The sequence below is a fragment of the Rhinolophus sinicus genome, chromosome 11 (genome assembly GCF_057876585.1).
Source record: "Rhinolophus sinicus isolate RSI-liver-muscle chromosome 11, RSI-T2T, whole genome shotgun sequence".
Taxonomy (NCBI): Eukaryota; Metazoa; Chordata; class Mammalia; order Chiroptera; family Rhinolophidae; genus Rhinolophus; species Rhinolophus sinicus.
The window spans coordinates 6675445-6697937 of record NC_142511.1 but is presented as its reverse complement, the minus strand read 5'-3'; the positions used below and the strand labels follow the sequence as shown (position 1 = coordinate 6697937).

Here is a 22493-nt window from a genome sequence, read left to right as displayed (position 1 = left end):
TCAAAAGTATACAAAGGTAAAAACCTCCCTATTCTCTATCCCCTTGATATTAATCCCTGTGCCTGCCTGCCCCCCTGGTTGCATAACTTTATAACTACTCTTAAATAATTTTCATGTTTCCTGCCAGTGTTTCTTTATGCCAACAAAAGAATTACACATCTTATTTTTTTTTCCTTTCTCTACACAAAGTATAGTATTCTATATACATTGTTATACATCTTGCTCTTTTTTCTTTTCCTCAATAATATTCCCAAAGAGGGATCTCTGGGTTAAAGGATAAATGCATTTTTAGTTTTGACAGATAGTGCAATGTGATATTGTCCTCCCTCTTCTTGACGTTGTTATGCTTCTTTCTATAAAAAACAGTTTTCAGGAGCCAGCCCGGTGGCTCAGGTGGTTGGAGCGCCGTGCTCCTAACACCGAGGTCACCAGTTCGATTCCCACATGGGCCAGTAAGCTGCACCCCCTACAGCTAAGATTGTGAACAACAGCTCTCCCTGGAGCTGGGCTGCCCTGAGCAGCCAGAGGTTGGAGACAGCTGCTGTGAACAGCTGTGAGCGTCCAACCAACCCACTGCCTCAGCCGGGGGGAGCACAAGGCTCATAATACCACATGGGCCAGGGAGCTGTGTCCTACACAACTAGACTGAGAAACAACGGTTTGAACGGGAGGGGTGGGGTGGAAGAAGGGGAAGAAAAAAAAACAAAGGAAAGTTTTCTGAAAAGAATTTTATGCACTTCTATCATTAAGATTTAAATGACCAATAACATCTAATATACCCTCTCACAGGTATTTTTATCTGAACAGAGAATGAAGTCTGAAATCAGAGAAACAAGCTCTAAATTGTGGTATCAATAAGCTGAAAGAATTGAGAGAGACATAGCCAATATTCTAGAAATTGCACCAAGCAAAAAGAAAAGGCTGTCCTTACTCACTGTCCTGGCAAGTAACTATTATGTAAACATCTACTTTAAATGTCACTCCTTTGAAAGTCTGACCTTGGCTGATTATGGTATTTGACACCTTTGTTAGGCTAACCTCCTGCCTGAATAACTGAACCACTTAGAGTTCTATTTACCCACTCAGAAATGTAATTGTTTATTTAAGTTCCTATACAAATTGGCCCCTTCTATTTTCTACTTACAAACCCTGAAATACACAAAACAGTTAAATAAAATCTCCTGAAGTTAAATAAGTACACTTAGCTGTTACAGTTTTTGATTCTCTAAGTATTTATTTACTTCTAGTTTATCAACGAACTGTTTCGGGCCTTGACTTTGACCCCAGATGTTCAAGTCAGCAAACATTTTTAAACTTATATTCAGTTATTTAGAACATAAGTACCCTGCATTCTTTTCTCCATTAGCAAATCTGCCACGGAAGCCTCCAGTGACACTAACTTGCACATACATGGTCTACAATCCTTCTCTTACCACCAGTTCTCAGCCTCTCTGATCTCTATGAAAACGGCTCAACAAGAAAGCGGCACGTTAATAACTGCACCCAGCCCCAGGGCAACGAAGTCACTTTCTGTCCCCCTCTTTCTAAGTGAATGATGATGATTTCTTGAATATTTTACCATCTGGTATCATTTTATAAAGGGGATGAACCTTTATTTCCTTAACTGTGGTAGAACCGTTAAAGTGCAGAAAAGGCTTAAATGCTTTTCGTCATTCATGCATGCAGCCACTGAACATGAGATGAATGCACTGTGGTCAGTAGGCCCTGGGGATACAGAGGGAAAGATGTAGGCCTTCCCAAAGTAAGCAGGAACTCTACTGGAGTTTGATACGGACACAGAAGTCTTGGGATAGGGGAAGCTGGGTGTGTGGATGAGGAATTAAGATATCACTACAGCTAGAGTACACGTACAAGGCTAGCTGGGTATGGGCTAGACCAGGACAAATAATTCAGGAAAATGACAAATAAACATACATTTCTGCTCTGCTTTTAGGCTTGGAGCTTAAATTCTCTCTCTCTCTCTCTCTCTCTCTCTCTCTCTCTCTCTCTCTCTCCCTCCCTCCCTCCCTCCCTTATCTTTTCTCCCCCTTCCCCTTGCCTTACCCCTCTCTGTCTATCACACACATATACAAAAACAATATATTTAATAAATGTTTTTCAAAACAAAATTTTTGAAAGTTTAAACTTCATCCCTAAAAAAATAAAACTGACAATCCTAGCCCACAACCTTTATTTAAAACATATACTTATATTTGGGGGAGGAAGATAGTCTTGGAATTAGTATCCTTCATGTCTAGCTTTAGTAATACAGCCAAGGTTTTGATTTTCAGTTAGTTCATGTGCCACATGAAAATAGTAGGCTAAACCTATAAAATACCAGTCCAGCTGGGGTAGAATCAATACTGGCCATCTGTGAAGACTAAGGTCAGCTCTAATAAACTCTTATGGGATTTCAGATATTATCTCATCATAAAACTGACTAAAAATGAAGACAGAAAAGGAATGCTAACAAAATGAGTGAGAGAGTAATGGAAATATGTATAGTCCCTAGGAAAGTGGAAATGCTACCTTCTCCCAGTTTAAAGACGAAATGGAATCTATTTAGCATGTCTAAGGTTCTTGAGGTATATTTCTTTCTTCAATTAATGTATTCCTTATCAGTAGTAAGCATATAAAATTTAGCAAAAATGTCAAAGATTTTTAAAATGGAAACAAATACCTAAAAATGTATAAAATATGCCTAAAAAAACATATACTGATTGACATTTACATTGCAGAAAAAAGGAAATTCACATATTGACATAATGGTATTTTGCTTTTGAAGGTAAGACAATGCATGTTTAAGGAAGATGTTATACCTTATTAAAACGCCAATAACATGGAGTGAAGGCTGAGCCTAGATTGATGGTATTGTAAAACATAAGATATATGATAGGAAAAGATATTTTGAAAATTGTGAATAATAATCATTTTTTTGATAGCCACTAATAACTTCAATAATGGTAGGACAATTTACTGACAACAATAAATTATTAGCTTTGTCAATGCAAATAAACATCATAATTCCAATAACAAGCTGGGTAATAGGGACCTTGCTGTAGCTTTAGCAGTATTTGGCCATTACTGTAACTCATCAAATACTAAAAAATAAATGGGAAGTGATATACAGCAGCACCACCATAAACTCTGAATATATCTGCCTTTATCAATGAAAGCATTTCAACAAGCAGGGCAATCTGTTGTCAGCTGCAAAGGTAAGAATCAACAAAAATGTAGAAGGAAACAATTTGGAGTGAAAGTGGAAGCACGGGGCAGCCAAACATAATTATAAAAGTACTTGATTTCTTTTAATATTATTACAAATGCAAGACATAAGAAACTTTTATAGATGTGTACTTTGCATTGGCTATTAAGCTTATCCCTTAATTAGCATAAAGAAAATCAATCAAGATTTCAGAAGCAATACCTAATTCTAGTTGTACTATCAAACCTTACCTTATTACAAGAGTGGGTTCCCCCACTAGGTAGTATTGTGGCATCTGCCTACTTTTTTTAAAAAAAGCAGTAAAATAATGATTTAACTTACTATAATGATTCATTGAACTAGGCAATCCAATTTATCATTGATATGCAATTAGTCTAAAGTACAAAAAACATAAATCACTGAGCGATATATTTTTAAATAAAATATTAAGTTGGAGCACGGTGGGCCTCTAACACTGAATATGCATCTCTGCTGTTATGGAGGCTTTGTCATGGAATCAGTGTTGTTTTATCGGGAACGGAGGAAATAAACATTAAAATCTTGTAATTTAAGGTATGAAAATGTCATCCATGGCTCTTTGAAACACAAACCCAAATACCTGCTTCACACGTACAATCTAAGAGTCAAGCGTGACATAAACACTGTTTGGTAACAAGTATTGATTGCCATCTGTACTGACAAAGATAATCACTGAGTGGAGACAGTCTCCACGCGTCACTGCTTCTGTCTGCAGCGAACCATAAAGAAAGCCGCTCTAAGGGCTTCCAAGTCTTTAAGACGCACCAGAATGAACGCACATCAGGACGTTTTGTGAAGTAAAATTAAATGTCGATAATTTAAAATAATCCCCTTATTTAGGATAAAACTAAAATTTCTATTCTACGTGATTGTGTTTTCACATTTTTGTGTAATCAATCTACCTTTTTTTCTGAGAAGGCACTGAACATTCCATGATTTTTTGAATTTTCTTCAGCAAAGGTGGAGGCTAGTGACTATTTTGAAAATCATAAGCTCATAAGTCTTCATTTTCTGTTTACACATTGAAAAGCAAATTAAATGAAATTTTCTAGCTGTTTATTTTCCTTTTAAATCAAATATAAGCTAAAATACATTTAAATTGAACGTCTGTTTATAAACCATAAAACATACCGCACAACATATTAGTCTGCTACGTGTGATCGATATAACCAATGGGACCAGGGTCCAAAAGAAAATTGGCTGTGCAAATAATTATTAATTTTAGAAAGAATGCAGCAGTTACCATTATTAGAGGCATTCATTTATGGTCCTAGTTGATCCTTACCAAATACGAGGTGTGATCAAACGATAATGTTTGAATTAAAAAATGTTTAAATTAAAAAATATATTACAGAAAAAGACATATTGCCATTAATCCTCCTCAAACTACATCCCTTCACTTCAAACACACTTATACCATTGTTCTTGCCATTTTCTGAAGCAATTCTGAAAGTCCTCTTTTGTGTCTTTAGTTGCGCTGTTGTGGCTGCCTCGATGTCCTGAATCATTTTGACTGTGGGCAAGAGCCAGAAGTCCCATGGTGCCAGATCCGGTGAATAAGGTGGATGAGGACACATCGTAATGTTTTTATTTGACAGAAATTGCTGTGACACAGAGCGTTGTCATGATGGAAAATGATTTATAGCTCACTTTCAAACATACCTTCTCTCAACCATAGTTCACACCCGACTGCACTGAACAAGTTGAAACTTGTCACTGTTACTAAAGTTTGACGTGCCACTTCCCATATTGAAGACCCCTGCTTTTCCACTGGATGGCACTTGGCAGCAGCATTCACCGTATTTTGTGATCACAATGGAAAGGCTCCGTGTCACACATCGCTTCTGGTACAGCAATTTCTGTCAAATAAAAACATTACGGTGTGTCCTCATCCACCTTATTCACTAGATCTGGCACCCTGTGACTTCTGGCTCTTCCCCAAAGTCAAAATGACTATGAAAGGTAAATGTTTTGAATCAATTCAGGACATCGAGGCAGCCACAACAGCGCAATCAAAGACACTCACAAAAGAGGACTTCCAGAACTACTTCAGAAAGTAGCAAGAATGATGGGATAATTGTGTTCGAAGTGAGTAGAGGTATTTTGAGGGGGATTAATGACAGTGTGTCTTTTACTGTAACTAATTTTTAATTTAAACATTCACTGTATTTTCTTATCACACCTTGTAAATAGATATTATTTTTACATTTTAAATATTAGACCAGTGAAGTTCAAAGATGTTAAGTGAATTGCCAGTAACTACACATCTATTAAGTAAAGCCTGGCTTTAATCCCAGGGCTGCACTCTTTTTGTGTCAGATATAAAATAAGACTCTTTATGTTCATAATATAAGGTATTCAATATTCATAAAGACCTTAGAAAGATAGTATTATTCCCATTTTAGAAATGAAAAATCTAAAGCTCAGAGAGCTTAGGAAACTCGCTCAAGGGTAATATAACATGAAAGGGATTAAACCACATCAAATTCATAGTTGTGCAATTTACTATCCTATGAATGAATTCGGCTTTGAAAGGGCAGATAAACCTGAGATAGCTAAATGGGAGGACCAAAGAGGATTTTTCTTTTTTTTAAGGTAAAATGTCTTGAATACGACGAGTATGTTTACAGGACAGAGAGAAGATACTGGGAAAAGGCTCCAAAGCACCGATGCAAGAATTAACTCAGAACAGGAAAATTTCTTGGATTTTAAGAAAAAAGTGACTTGGGAGTATAAAAGGACTTGTTTTAAAAATCCACTAAAACTCTTGTAGTAAGGATATCACTATAAGACAATGTGATGTTTCTGTCTAGCATCCTCTCTCCCTATCGTTTGGTCGCAAACCTCCTTTTCTTCTAGGAAAACCGTTCATTGTTCAGGAGGAACTGATTCAGCTCACTGTCAGAAGTGAGGTGGACTCGAGGCCTGGTCCAGGCCCATCAGAATAGCCTAACTTCCTGGCCCTAGTAATTGATTCACGGATGGCAGGTGCCCAAAGCTGTCCAATTAGAGTCCTCCAGGGATTTTTTTTTTTTTTTTAATGCAGGACCTTTAGGAAAAGATGGTCCTTTTAAATGAAGTTGTAAAACTGAAAGGATATGAAACCAGGCCAGTCAGCAGTTGTGTTGCCCACTCTGTGACCTGCCCATTTAATTAAGGTAAGAAAATTTCAGCAGAGACTCAGATTCCTGATGACAAAATGTGATCTCTGGAATCCAACCAGGTCAAAATCATCTCTGCCCTGGACTTGCCAGTTATGTGAGCCAAAAGGTTTCCTTTTTAATTGAAGCTATTTTGAACTAAGGTTATGTCACGTAGCAGAGAATTCTGAATAACACAACAGCACAAATATTTTTACATATACATATATATTATATATATGTATATATGTATGTGTATATACATATATATATATACATATACATATACATATATATTATATATATGTATATATGTATGTGTATATACATATATATATATACATATACATATACATATACATATATATATATATATATAAACTAGGAAGCTTCTACCTTGTCTGTAGAATCTTGAGTTTTCTGAAAAACTAAGAAGAAAAAACTCTGCTTCTGATTTCTTAGGTCTATTGGTTAAATCTTATCCTAAGCCTGTCTTGTTTTTGAGGGGAGGGTTCATTAAAGGATTCCTAATTTTTAAACCTTATTTTATTTTGAAATAAACCACACAGAAAAATATATAAAAGTTAACTTTCTTCTTCCGTGGATAATTGATTACAGAGTAAAACAGGTTAAGCAATAGAATAGTGTCAACACTTCTGAAGACCCCTGTGGTCCCTTCCCAATCACGACGCCCCGTTTTTCCTCGGAGACATCACTGTCCTGACTTCAACAGTAACCATGTCATTGGCATAATTTCTAGTTTTTCCAGCTATGTAGCATCCTAAAAATAGACTTTAGTTTTGTCTGTGATCGAACTTTACACTAAATGGAATCACATCAAAGGATACCAAATATACTGTTTTCTTATTAAACTTTATGTTTGTCTGAGTCATTCACATGAACCTATGTAGCATAAAACATTTGTTTGTCATGGCTGTATAGTGTTCCACTACATAAATAGACCACAACTTATCCATTTTAATGTCTAATTATAATTCTAGTATTAGATATCAGTGTGCATTTGAATCGCTTGACTATTATAAACACTGATCGTAGGACAATTTTAATACATGTACATGTACATAAATTTGACTAAGGTATATATCTAGGAGTGGAATTGCTGAGTATGTATGTTTTTATCAGATAAAGGCAAAATTGTTTCCAAAGGAGCTATGCCTAGTCAAAGATTTTATTAAAAAATTCAATAGTTTTAAACATTCTGGATTATGCAAAAATAATACATTTTTATAGCTGGAAAACTTCCACACATGCCAATATTAGTATGCAAATAGTAACTTAAACCTTCAAAAGGAGCATGATTTTTCTAAAGGTCTAAAGAAAGTATATATTCAATAAGAAAAATTTTCAGCTGCTTGGCAATGAATGTTAGAAAAGTATGTTGGATTAAAAATTATCTAAAATATTTTACATGGGTTTTCAAATAAATGAAATCTATAAAAATACATTATTTATTATAGTTCCAATTAAGCAAAGACTAACACCATAATAATGATATGACTGATTATTATTGCATGTTTAATTTTAAAGGCCGGTGAGGTGAACACTATAATGGTGACCAGCAATCTGTGCCATAACATTTTTCTCCAACTATAAATGATAAATTTCTTGTAATTTCATCAATAGGTAAAACAGCATCTATTGGGATAAACAGTAAATTCTTCCACTGCTTAAATTATGACAAGTTACAAAGTTATTATCAAAGCATCTGGAAATTTCCAAGCACCAGGAGAAGCTAATAATTTCTTAAAACTACTTAGACATGAAAACACTTAAAAATTATCAACTTTTGTTTTTGCACATACTTTCATTTTTGGTCTTTCTTTCCTCTCCGGCAGTGAATGTGAAATATAAATGACCATAGGTTCGAGGAAAAGGCAGCATCCCAAAAAGAAGCAGGTCCTGACAGTGATTAATACGGAGCTGCCAAGGGATGTCTGGCAGCAAAAGGAAGCCATAGCTTATGTAACTGATAAAAAATTAGTCAGTAAGACCTCAATAACGTATCTCCCTGGAACCTGAGATAGTGTGTTTGATGAATTATTTAAGCTAGACCGTATTCTTCTACCTGTTTAAACCATGGAGGCCAAAATATGGAAGAAAAAATGACAGTGAACTTCTCCTATACAAATTGGTAAATGGGATGGATTGGTCAGTTAATGAAATATGCTGATTAACAGAAATATCATACATACTGTCAATTAAAAACTACAGTATGTTTTTCATTTAAAGGCAGTATGTTGAATATCAGTTCATCTTTCCTCAAGAATTCTGAAGTCATTTCTGTATTTCCAGTTATTTTATAAGCCATGGCAACAACTGCACAATTCTCTTAATGTAGAAAGTATAAGAGCCTAGACTGAATTTCTATCCATCTTGTGACATACTTTGGAAGCAATTTTGCTGAATAAGTTTACAATAGCCGACTTGCCAAGTGACCTTTATAATAGAAGAGATAATGTAGAAAAAATTCTGGGTATTTGACTTTCTAGTTATTTGATTCACTCTCTCTTTTTTTTCAGGAGGAGGTGTTTCCAAATAAATATGATCTTACAATTAACTAAACCTCTGCTAAATCTCAGAACATATTTCTCAGATATTCTTCTCACTGAATTTTAATCAACATATTATAATGTGTTTAACAGGGCTACAGGTCCAAAATACTAAACCATGATATACTCCAAGAGTACTTTGTAGAAGACAACGCTTCTCCCTCATGGCGGTGTTACTATAAAGGTTCCTTTCTCATCAGAATTACTGTAAAGGCTCCTTTCAGAAGGACAATGGCTCTGACCCTTGGTGAATATACATCCATGTCCCTGCTTAGATCTCCAGCTCCTTGCGATATGGAGCTGACTATTCTAGATACTAGGTAGGTTTAGTAGTAGAACAAGGGCTCCGAGAATTTGACCACAAAGTGCTTTATTACCACAGGGCATCCCAAGAAGATGGGTTATGGAATTATCAAAGAAGGAGGGGTGCCAAAGACAATATCAAGAAGAACAGGTAATACTACAGCAGAGGAAGAACTCAAACTCAAAGCTAAGTAAAGTGAATAATCCCACTACCACTGTATGTCATTATCATCAGAATCAAGTTATCAGAACTAGCACCATGAAGCTACTATAACTGTTTTCATTTCCAGAACGCAAATGTAGAAGACATGTTTTCGTTTTAAACTTGCCGGATCTCTCCCCTGCATTTGACATTATACATTGCTTCCTCCCTACTGAAAATCCAGAAATTCTTCAAGGATTCCTCTTCCTCATCAGCTCTTTAAATATCTGGCATCCCTGGGCTCTGTGCTGTTCTTCTTACTCTATCGATTCTTCTTAGATGATCTGGTCCACTCTTGGAATTTCAGCTTTCATTTCCCTCAGTATCAGTCTACAGCATCCAACTGGTTGCTGGATAGCTTCACACAGATATCCCCCAAATATCCCAGACGCAAAGAATTCAGAACAAAATTCATCGTCAGTTCCTAACCTTTTTTCTCCATTCAATCTCCATGGATGTATTTTTTCTATCTCAGCTCAAAATACCACAGTTCATCCAGTCACCATAGCTGGAAAAGTAGGCATGTTACCTTTAACCTTTCCTTTGTCAACCCACCTATAAAATCTACCAATTTTGCCTCCTACATGTTTCTTAATTCTGTTTCTCTTTCTCTGGGTTCCAACATCTCTCCTGTAGCTTAACATTTCCTAAATGGCAGCTTATTCTCTTCAGTTCCACGCTCTGCATGGGTATAACAAGAATTTATGGGAAATAAACCTCTGATTGCCATTCCCTTGCTTCAAACTCATCAACGGCTCCTCAATAGCTTTACAATAAAGCCCACATTTCTTAACATTATTACAAAGTCTTCAGAATGGTCCTTGCCCAGCTGACCTCTCCCTGCGTACAATTCCTATAGCAACTGTATAGAAATTGTATTTCATATTGTTCCCTTTACATGCTGTGCTCCATTGTGTTTCCATACATTTATTCCTATTGTTCCTTTTGTCTGGCAATCTCTACTCTACCCCCTCCCTGACCCATCTGGTCTCTCCCAAACTCAATTATTTCTATCTTGGCAAAGCTACTATCTCCTCTAAAAAGTCTTTCCTTAGAGTTCCAGCAGAGCTAGGTTGGGTAATTCCCTCTATTCTCTTGCTCTGTGTGTCACTTTCGCTAAGCACACTGTAAGTTATTTAGTGAACACCAGAAAAATCAACACAGTGGGCTGGGGATGAGGGAGAAGGTGAGGGGATTAGAAAGCACAAATTGGTATTCACAGGATTGCCACGGGGATATGAAAGACAGTCTGGGGAACATAATCTATAATGTTGTAAAGATTTTGTAGGATGTCAGATGCGCACTTGTCCTATTATGGAGACCACTTCACGGACGGTATAGATGCCTGACCACTGCACTGTACACCTGAAGCTGAAGCTGAATAATACTGAATGTCAACTATAATTATACACACACACATACACACACACACACACGCAAAGGATATAGAGTACAGCATAGGAACTGTGTCAATGGAATTGTAATAGCTATATACGATGTCAGAGGGGTAGTAGATTGGGGGAGGGGTTATCACTTTGTGAGGGATGAAATATCTAACTATTACATTCTTTTGTACACCTGAAACTAATAAAAGAAAAAAGAAAAAAAGAAAAATCAATAGAGACACAAAGAGTAAAAAGAATAAGTATGTGCCTACATTATCTGTGGACCATGAGGCCTCTGAGAACACAAATCATAAATTATTCATATTTGTAATGCCACTTCCTAGCCCAGTACTGACAACTGATGCTCAAGAAACGTTCTGTTAAATACAGGTGGCTGAGAAAAAAGAGAACATACAAAAATAAATCACAGAAAAGACAAAAGATTTCCTTGTCACATTCCTTCCTAATGGTCCTGTCCTGCTCATATTGGGCAGTTATGTTGACCTCTTTAATTCTGTAGGGTTCTAGTTAAAAATAACTCCAAGCAAGCAATTTATTCCCTTCTCGCCAATAAAATTAATTCTATTGAGAAACTGTCCCGTTCTTGACATCTTATCTCTTACTTTATCACCAAAGGTACATTTTAAAAAGACATGCCAAGTGCAATCTCCATCAGGCACATGGAAAATAAGAAGGGAAAACAAAACCACGCAGAAAATAAAATAAACTTGGCAGCAAGTTTATTTTTATTACATGGAAAATTACTTACATGCAGCAGCAATACAGCAGCAAGAAAAGACTGCCCTTGACAGTACCCGATATCTTCATCGTAGACGGAATAGGCCTAGAGAAAAGACGGAGAGAAAGAAGGCTCATAAACATTTTCAGATTTTCACGTACGTGTTAGCTCACATCAGGCTGCTGACTTTCTGTTGGGCTCTCTGCCACGACTTCACTGATCCTTCCACTTGAATGTGGGGGTGACTAGCACAGAGGGGTCCCCCAAAGAGGCGGTGCACTTCCTAAAGCAATTCCAGATGTCTCATTATCCCCAGGATTGTCTTTAGAAATTGGAGTAAAGAGACGCTCAGAGCACCTAAATTAATTTAAAAAGATCCTTTATGGTCTCATCAGACAAATGAGATCATGGAAGGCAGGCGCGAAGGAAGGGAGAGGGTGGGATGGTCCTCCAGTTGACATGGGAGTTCTAATGAACACTGCAGCGGAAATCTCATACTCCTGAGTCGGTAGTGCAGACCCCTCATCTTACAGACAAAATAATCACCCTCTACAACCTCTAGAAGTTCTCAAACACCTTCTAAACTACTCGCCCACTTTCTAGGAGGCTGAAGGGTAAATAACGACTCTTCCCATCTATTCCACTGGGGTGAACCAGAAACACTTATCACTGCCTGCACGTTTTGCACCTGGTGAAGAGAGAGCCTCATGTCACATGTGCACTTACTATTAGGCGCTCTGCTATTCACCATCTTTAATGGCATTCTAACGCGCTCGGCTGGTACAGAGCCAAAGAAACCCACTCACAGGAAACACACCACTCCTTGCAGAATAGCTATCATACCATTCAACTTAGTATGCATCTTAGTCTTCAGAGGAAAGGAAATAGGTTATACTTATAGAGTATATACATATATAGCTTAATATACATTAACTAGTACTTCGAACTGCTGAGATTATAATTAAGACAAAAAGATGCCGTGTACAAGTTTTTTAAGAGGTTGAATTGGTTACAGTAAGCATGGCGTACTAATCAAAGAGAAAAGAATAGGAATTAGTAAGCTTTTCCTGTAAAAATCAAAAGAGTAAATATTTTTGGCTTTGAGGGACACTTACGTATCTGTTGCATATTGTTGTTTTTATTTTTAAACAACCCCCTAAGACATAAAAAAGCATTCATAGCTCAAGGGCTGTACCAAAGCAGGCAGCAAGTGCCATAATTTACCGACCTTTGATTTAGAACAAAGAATCATTCGGGTGCTCCCACACTTGTTTTGAAAAGACAAATACCCCAACTGTGCTGCTTGGGTCTTGTCCTGGACGTGTATCCCATCCAGATGCTGTTCCTCACTTTAGTGAGGGGATTTCCATTTAATGTGCCAATAATTACAATGCATTACGATTGTGGGAGGATAAAGATTGCCTCGGTCAGGGCCATGGTTATCGACGATAACCAGGAAGCATTACCATAGGGAGGGTCTGTGTGGCCTCTCCCATATGCAAAGTGGGTCAGAGCACAGGGTCTTGAATTCTTTTTTTAACTTAAAACAAAAAACAAAAAACACTTTACTGAAAGATAACTTGTGTTTAATGAAATGCATACATTTTAATTGCACAATTCCTTGAGTTGGGTCATTTATGTAACCCCATCATTCCAGAATATTTCCATCATTCCAGAATATCCCTCAGGCCTCTTTGCAGTCAAATCCCAGGCAACCACTGATCTGATTTTTATCACAATATATTATTAGCTTTGCATTTTTAAAGAATTTCCTATCAATGGAATCATAGTGTAAACACTCATGTGTGCCCCGCTGCTTTCACTCAGCAGCACGTTTCTGAGGTCCTTCCATGCTGTTGTGGGTATCAGCATTCATCCCTTTTCATCGCTGAGCACTATTTCACTGCGTACACATACCACAACTTGCTGATCCATTCTCCTGTTGATGGACACTTGCTTTTTTCCCCAGTTTTTGGCTAGTGTGAATAAAGCCGCTATGTATACACAAGGCTTTTTGTATATGTAGGTTTTCATTTTCTTTGGGTAAATACATAGGAGAGGATACTGAAGGTTCAAGTGATAAGCGTATGTTTAGCTTCCTAAGAAATGACAAACTGTTTCTAGAATGGCTGTACAATGATTACCCCCACCCAGCAACTATGAGTACTCGTTGCTTCACATCCTTGTCGCTATTTGATATTGCCAGTCTCCTTCCTTTTATTAAAGCCTATGGTTTTGTTTGTTTTTAAAGATTTTATTGGGGAAGGGGAACAGGACTTTATTGGAGAACAGTGTGTACTTCCAGGCTTTTTTTCCAAGTCAAGTTGTTGTCCTTTCAGTCTTAGTTGTGGAGGGCGCAGCTCAGCTCTAGGGCCATTTCTAGTTGCAGGGGGCGCTGCCCACCATCCCCTGTGGGACTCAAGGAGCTGAACTGGCAACCTTGTGGTTGAGAGCCCACTGGCCCATGTGGGAATCAAACCGGCAGCCTTCGGAGTTAGGAGCACGGAGCTCTAACCGCCTGAGCCACCAGGCCGGCCCCCTAAATCCCATGGTTTTGACTTGCATTTTCCTGACGGCTAATGATGTAGAACATATTATCATGTGCTTTTAGGTAGTTGATATATATTATTTTGTGATTATCTCTTCAAGTTCTTGCCCATTTGTTTAATTAGGTTGTTCACCTTCTATTGTTGATTCACAGGAGTTCTTAATACATTCTGTTTAAAAGTCCATTGTCAAACATATGCGTTGCCCATATTTTCTCCCAACCTGTGGCCTACTTTTTCATTTTCTTAATGGTGCCTTTTGGAGGACTATTGTTCTCTTTTAATCTTCTTCTGTTAATGATAATATTATCACACTCTCTTGTAACTGAGTGAAAAATTAGATGATGGAGTCATTACCTAATGAATCTGAAAGGAGCTTTTCTTCATTATCACCAGTTTCCAGAGCTCTGCCTAATTTTAAAATTTGAAAGATGGATTAGCATTCTTTTACTTATTTAATTTTCTTTGATTTATAGTTATATTTCTGATTGCTTCATCTGTACTTTTGTCCAGCGCTCATAGGTGTGTGTCTGTGTTAGGGGTCGGAAAAAGGATTATAGACAGAGAGAAGAGAGAAGGAGCACAAAGTGACGAAAGCGGGGAAGGTTCTAATACTCTCCCTCTGTGGAGGGTGCTCTGGCACTTCCTTTCCCATAAACAAGGAACTCTGGGATTTGCTGAGGACAGAGAATGTCACTTGAGTGATGAGTAGATTTTCAAGGCTTTCTCTTCCCCGTGGACGATGTCTAAGCTGAGGACTCCTTAAAACCGGATCTCCAAAGGCCAATCATTCTTCATCAACCCTGACACCATCCTGACAAGTGTTTGATCCATCTTTATATATATATTTAACATTAAGTGTGTGGTGTATGTGCTTGTTTGCGTTACGAGAGAAGTCCAATAGAAAATCAAGGTCCACTACATCAGACAGAGAAGATATGAATTCATTGACTCCACAGACTATTCTCTAACTGGAGAGCTGAGGATAAAAGTGCAAATCAGTAATGCATTAGTCATACTCTCTACTTGTTTTATGGTTTTGGGTTAGGGTAGTAGCAAAAATGACTTCTTCAGAGGCCCCTTACTAAATTCATTTTATGATTCACAGTTTGAAAAGCACAGTGCTCTAGCAAGTTCTTTCCCTTGGAGTTTTTCCAAGCATTGTTTGGCTTTAGTCTAAGCCTTCTCTAACTGAACTGAACCAAATTCTTTCCCTCTATACAAAACTTGCCTCCCCACCCTGACTTTTCTGGGCAGACGCATGCTCAGATTGACTTTCAAAACCATCTAGGTACCACTTCTGTAATGGAGAAGTAGCTCCTATTGCACCAAACTTCCCGTGAGTAACAAATTTAAACTATATCTGGACAAATAAATCAAACGAATAACTGAAGACACTGAAGAACTAAATAAAAGCAGGAAGAAAGTGGAAGAGAGAATAAACGTGAAAGAAAGAATGAAACTGGGTAAAATTCTCAATCTTCACTGCTTTTGCTGGAGGTCAGGCACCAGTGGTACCACACTGGATGGCTAAAGCTTGGATACAAACTGTAGTCTTGCTGGCTTAAAGAAGCAGAGAACAGATTGGGTTATCACAGCAACAAAAAGTAATGACTCATTATACGCATGGCACAGAAGAATCTTAGCATTATTATGCTGTGGAAACTACACTTTACACAAAATTGATCATACCCCAGGGTTCCACTTACATAAAGTTCTATAACAAGTCAAAGTAATATATGGCTAAAAAATAAAAACGAAGATTGATTCTGGGGAAAGCATCTAGGATTAATTGAGAAGACAAAGGGGAACTCCACCTGCAAGGCTCAATCTGTGTGGAAAGTCTTTTTCCCAGGGGCGTTTGTTGAAACCAATTACAGGCAATTATTTAATTTTGTGACTGTCTGTGGTGGTGCATAAAAGTTGGAGCAGACCGTAGACTAATCAAAAGGCTTAAAAGGCAAAGCTGGGGAATGAGATGTCCAAAAGGGCTTCGAAAGACTCAGACACATTTCTGAGAATCTAGGGGGCCAGGCCATGCATAGAGCTGTACAGAGCCAATGCCTTGTAGGTGCTCAGGAAAGGCCTGCAAAGGCTCTAAGCTCTCACTCTGGCTGACTTCCACACTCTGCGCAAACAGAAAGTGAAGGTGAGACGGAGTTGTCACAGACTGGCTGGGTAATGAACGCATGCCTCAACACACACACAGAGCCCCTTGGCAAAGACTGGGAAACTTACTGGTTTCAGGCATTTTCAGGAAATCTCTGTCCAACCGTTAGCTGACCACCAAACAGAGACTTCCGTGGCCACACATGACAAAGAATATAGACTATAGAACTAGTTTATAAAAGTCACCAACCAAATAAACTACTGTAACAAACAGCAAAACCTGGCAAATCCATAGAGATGGAAAGTGGATTAATAATTGCCAAAGGCAGAGGGAGAGATGATGGGGAATAACTTTTAGGTTTCTTTTTGGAGTGATGTCAGTGTTCTAAAATACCATAGTGGTGATGGCTGCATAAATCGTAAATATACTACAACCCACTAAATTGCACACTTATTTAAAGGGGTGAATTTTAGAGTATCTGAATTATATCTCAATAAAAAAGAAAAATATGATGCACATGTTTGTGTGCACACATATGCATATGTATGTCTACACATGTATTCATATGTACCTACACTCCCTAGCTCTGTGCACTGAGATAACTTAGCATGCAGATCTTGCTTTCATACCATTTTTGACTAAAGGAAAAATGGATCCTTGGAGGAATGGCTAATTCTAGAGTTGGGGCAGAGAAATAAGCCTGGAATATTTTTTTGAGCCAGAAAGCAAAGCAGTGCTCATAGAATGATAGACTATGTCAAAAGAACACAGAAGGCAGCTTGAAGTCTCCCACTGTCCAACTGGAGACAATCTGAGCACCAAAACAAACAGTGAAAGTAAGAGAACATAATCCACTGAACAAAAGGAGAATTCATGGGTCAATTTGAATATGATAATAAATAGAAAGTCTGATGAGGAATAGGATATTTACACAGTTACAAATGATCTCACACAAAATACTTATTAGTGACAAAGAGAAAAAGAGTAACTTCATGGTGGAGAAGGCTGGTAAACAATCGTATTGATGTGATCGATGTGACCACCAGTAATAGAAAAACCGCAGCAGTGTGCTACCTGAAAGGAGTAAGCATAGATCATGTCTTCTGTTATTCCTGCCGAAGATATATAACCCGAATCTAATCGCGAGGAAACAACAGACAAACCCAAATTGAGGGCCAGTCTAAAAAAACGACTGGCCTGTAATCTTCGAAAGTACCAAGGTCAAGAAAGAGAAGGAAAGGGTGAGAAACTGTTCTAGATAGAAAGAAATCAAGCTGCTATGACAACTAAATGAAATGTGTGATTCTGAACCAGATCCTTTTTCTATAAAGGACATTATCTGGGCAATTAGTGAGACCTGAATGAAGTCTAAAGCTTAGGTAGTAGCGATGTACCAACATTCCGCTCCTCATTTGGATGTTGTTAAACTAGAATATTCTTGCTTGGTAAAAGACACCCTGAAGTACTTGAGGGTGACAAAGCATCATGGTGGTAGATCACTCTCCAGTAGTAGAGGAAACCAAATTCTGTACTTGCAACTTTCCTGTCAGTCTGAGATTGTTTAAACAATATGTAGAAATATGGAAACATACACACATGCATAGATAAATAAATTTGACAGGATTATTTTGTCTGTTGACTCTAATAATAAAAAATTGGGGCTTAAAAAAGGGTTATTAAGTTTGTCCTATATGCTGGTAAAAAGGAGGGTATCAACATGAGCTCTAAAAATAGATTCACTAACATGAAATAATCTAAGCACTGGCGATGACAAACACAGAAGGCTAGATGGACAAATATTCACTCACTCACAAAGCAATTTTCTTACCTAACATATCTGGCAAAATTCCTAGATGTAAGTTTCCTTTTATATAACACTTCAAAAAAAAAAAAAAAAAAAGGCCCTTGGCAACAATTCAAAACTGAACTGATATATGCAGTTTTTTTAAAAAAGGAAAGGACATGTAAAATAACTAGACTACCATATCCTTAAAAAAATTTTTTTAATGTCTCTATTATAAGTAAACTACAATGTGATTATGGTAAATTATTCAGAATGTTTATTTTATATTCTTCGACTTTTGATTTGGAAAAAAAAAAAGATGCAAAAAGTATTTCCATAAAATAAAGAACAGCAACAGCCCTGCTCTTAAGGAGCTTAGCCTGAATAATTTTTATGAATAAAATTACTTTACAGAAGAACAAAATGGTAAAAATAGAGAGCTTTTTTAGAGTTTATATACATGAAATTTTCATCTAAAATATCAGTATGGTGACCATGAAAATGCACCACTCAAATCTCCAAAAGCAGGTAACATAACTGACCAAGGGTCCCAACTGCTGTGCTCTGAAATCCATCCTTACATTTGCACCATGGGCTGCTCCCAGCCAATGACTAAGCACAGTGAGACTCCTAAGGCAGGTCAACCCCCGGGAGACCTGGGACCTCACAGGCTACTCTGACTGAGGACTCCCCACCAGCCTTGCTAAACTTTCCTTCCCCCTCCCCTCCCCTCCCCTCCCCTCCCCTCCCCTCCCCTCCCCTCCCCTCCCCTCCCCTCCCCTCTCCTTTTCCCTTGGGGTCAGACTAGCACCAGGGTCCATGGCTCTCCCAGCGTCCTCCCCATTTTCTCTTCTAGGCATTTCCCCTGATATATTTCCTGTGTTGGCAGCAGGCTTCTTAGAGAACCTGGACTAACACAGGCAGTTTCGTCCAGTCAGTTATACTGACACTGTGTAACTAGTACTATACTCTGCTCTCTGAGACAAAGACAAAACACGTCAGACATCGCCTTTTCCCTCAAAGCCTGAACATACTGCAGAAAAGATTTAAATGGGATTAATGAGACAATGTTCGAAACATGATCCACAATCATAATCTCCATTTTATAGAGTCCTTTTAATCTGCAAATGACTGTGGGTAGAAGTGGGCAGGACGAGCTTCACAAGGAAAGTGGGCAACTAAGATCTGGACAGATGGGAAGGAGGAGGAAAGCAATTCAGATTCACACCCTTCCTAGGTCTTGAAAAGATGCAAGAAGAGGTCTGGTTAAGGAGGAGGCTTCAAAATTATAAAGATACTGCCAACTGCCTCCCAATTAGTAAACAGGAAATAAGTCCCATAATTCCATAACTAGTCCACTCAGGAATAACCGAGTTTATCATTTAGGATATTTAAGGCATTTGAACCTAGTATAGAAATAGATCCCTATGTTGTTAAAAATCATAAATTCAGGAGGCACCACGAACAGCATTTTATTTGAAGGTTCCTTGTGTTATGTCCTTGCAGGTTAGTTTTGTTTTTCCTTTTCCCTCTATTTTAAAAAGTACTCTTCCTCAAAGAGTAATGTTTTCTAAAAAGAAGAAATCTAGTCAAACCCGCAGGATAAATACTAATCCCTGTATTCTGATTTTATACATTTTTACATAATCCCACCCTTTCTTTTCTTTATGCTAATAATGGTGTGATGGCTTCAATTAACCTTTCAGTTGAAAGACTACAGGATCCAGAGAATCTACAAAGCTATTTCAAGAAAAGCTCTTACAGGAGCAAGCATGTAAAGAAATTTTAAAAATCTTCTCAGATACTCTTAAAAGCATCACAAATCGTTCATTCTCTTTCCAGGACTCCAGCTTCATAAACCTGACCTTTTCACTGTTACAGTTTCAGAAGAAAAATCCATATTTAAAATAAGATCTTATCTTCTTAGCGGAGTTCTGACTCAGAAAGTCTATTCTATTAATATGTATATCAAAGAGGACCAAAAAATTAAAACCTAAAAATAATCCCTCAGTGATACTAACAAATAAAAAAAAAATTGCTTTTGAAATGTATTGTAAGCAAAAGCTAAGCACATTATGGGAGCTAAGTAATATCTCATAGAAGGGGGAATTTTAGAAAAAGCGGCCTGCAAGAATACTAAGAACAACTAAGCAGAGATTTCAATGGTCTCACAGTGTCAGGGATACAAAAATTGCAGGGTGGGGCCCATGCAAGAAGAAGGTCTTTAGTAAATGCTTCGGAGTTTCAGTTGAGATCCTGGAAGGGCCAACCTGTCTCCCAACTAAAATAGATTTTATGTCATATATAAATTAGAAAAGTGCTAAAGATACCTGGGGTAGTAGCTTATTGTCCTCCTTTCAAGGACACTATTTAAAAATACATTATTGCAAGACAGGGAAGCCCAAAACTTTATATTTTCGGAATCTTATGAATTCTACTATTTTACTTTCAGTTCAACTTCTACACATAAATTTATGACAACAGAAGAATCTTTGAACCATATCAATTTCCTCCTACTTTGAAAATGATATTGAGAGGCAAAAACTGAAATTGACAGGGCCATTAAAACATGACAGCAAGTTTTCAACAGTCTTCCCTCGAATCTGACAGTTCAGGTCATTTCTCATTTCACCAGAGCCACAGAAAACTTCAACTGCAAAGTCAGACTCTGGTATCCTTGAAACCAGAGTTGATTTCAGCACTTATTCCAATTGAAATTTTCTTAATTTCTGTCTCAATTTAAGCGCACAGTATATTGTATTTCTAGTAGAAGCTCCACTGATGAGGAACTATCAGAAATAAATGAGGTAATAAGTGTAAAAGTACTCTGTAAATTTGAAGTGATTATAACACATGGAAGACAATGTATAAAAAAAAGAAAAAAAGGTCTACAAATGTGTTGCTGATGTAAGATGCACCATCCTTATGGGTAAATCACTAGATGCATTTCCCTTACAATCAGGAGCAAGACAAGGATGTCTACTATCACTGCTTCATTTTAACACGATAATGGAGGTTCTGGCCAGTGCAGTATGACAAGAAAAAGATTAAGAAAAAAAAGAAGAAGAAAGAAAGAAAAAGAGTAAAACTTAGTAAATAAGAAGCAAAAGTGTTCTTATTTACAAATTATGTCACAAAGTAGCTGATTGAAGATCAAGACATTATTAATGTTTATTCAGTTGGGTGCAAGGTATCCAGAACAGAAACTCAAAGATATACTGCTGAGCATGTGAGGTATGATGTCGGATATTATTCTAAAAATTAAAAAGATAGAACAGGAAGACCATACTTAGTGTCCCTCACGTCACACATAGTAGCTTTTGAGGATATGGGATGATCATAAAATGAAAGACTATGGTTCCAATTGAATACAAAAAGCGTAGGACAGTGGAAGCACAAAGTTGAGAAGAATATCCAATTCTAAGTCACTCCTAAGTTTGCTGTACTGTTGGTGGGTTATCCCTACCCCAGGCTTCCGCGCATGAGCCCCTGACGAGTCATCAGACAGGTCAGGGAGGCACAGTGTCCATTAAAGCCCAAGCGGCCCACATGGGAGGACCCCAGCAGATTTGGTTTCTCCACCATTTTCTGATCTATTCATCTCTGCTCTCCTCCATCAGCAAAGACTGCTGTAAACTTATGTTTAGATAACTTATGTTTTAGTACAATATTACAAGCTTTAGCAACTTTCATTTACTATCGTGTATTTTGAAATGCTTTTAATATGATTCTTTGGTTTTCTGCATTTTCACAAAATCTAGTGCCCTTTATTCAGCAGTTAGAAAGTATCTTAGGTTTACATTCTTTACTCAGAAAAAGCTTTAAAACTATATATATATAGTAGCTACCCAAGCTGTGTGAATTACTAATGAATATTTTCTACTCAATTCAAGGTTGAATCATTAAACTGCAATATCAAAACAAGGAGTATCAACTACTTAAATGTACCAACTATTTAAGTTTTACCTTTGTGTTTAGCAATGTTTCAGATATTTCCCTCTAAATATTACATAATGAGGCAAATATTGTTTTTACTACTATGGAGCAAAACTGTAAGTCAGAGGCTGTAAGCACATAGAACCATCTGTTTAGTTATATGAAAAAATATCTAGCATCAATCAGAGAAAAATTGAGGGAAAAGTCACTCATTGGCTGAAAATACACTCAATTCTAGGGGGAAAATGTGATTCCATATACCATAAGCCAGACACTTCTATATAAACTTAAAAACTACATAAATTTTGATAGCCTCCTTATACAAGTCAGAAGCTAATTAGCTTGTAGAATTTCAAAACAGGTAGAAACTTTTTAAAATTATTACTTTTTCCTTTTACGAGCAGGTAATGAATATATCATGCATTTTTGTGCTGTCTGATGGTTTTGGGCATTTTTAAAACTAGATGATGTATCACTCCAGAAATCAGTACACTCTCAGAGTGTCGGTTATTTATGCATTTCTAGCTCCGAATGA

At 37.4% G+C, this 22493-nt stretch overlaps 1 protein-coding gene across 2 annotated transcripts in view; it reads right to left on the bottom strand.

Moving 5' to 3' along the window:
- The window catches only part of RABGAP1L (RAB GTPase activating protein 1 like), a 424365-nt gene that overhangs the window by 161981 nt on the left and 239891 nt on the right, over positions 1-22493 (bottom strand). For both annotated transcript variants that reach the window (XM_019725918.3, XM_019725841.3), the window contains exon 15: positions 11614-11688. In XM_019725918.3, the coding sequence (XP_019581477.2) occupies positions 11614-11688 (75 nt within the window). The remainder of the gene's footprint in view (positions 1-11613; positions 11689-22493) is intronic.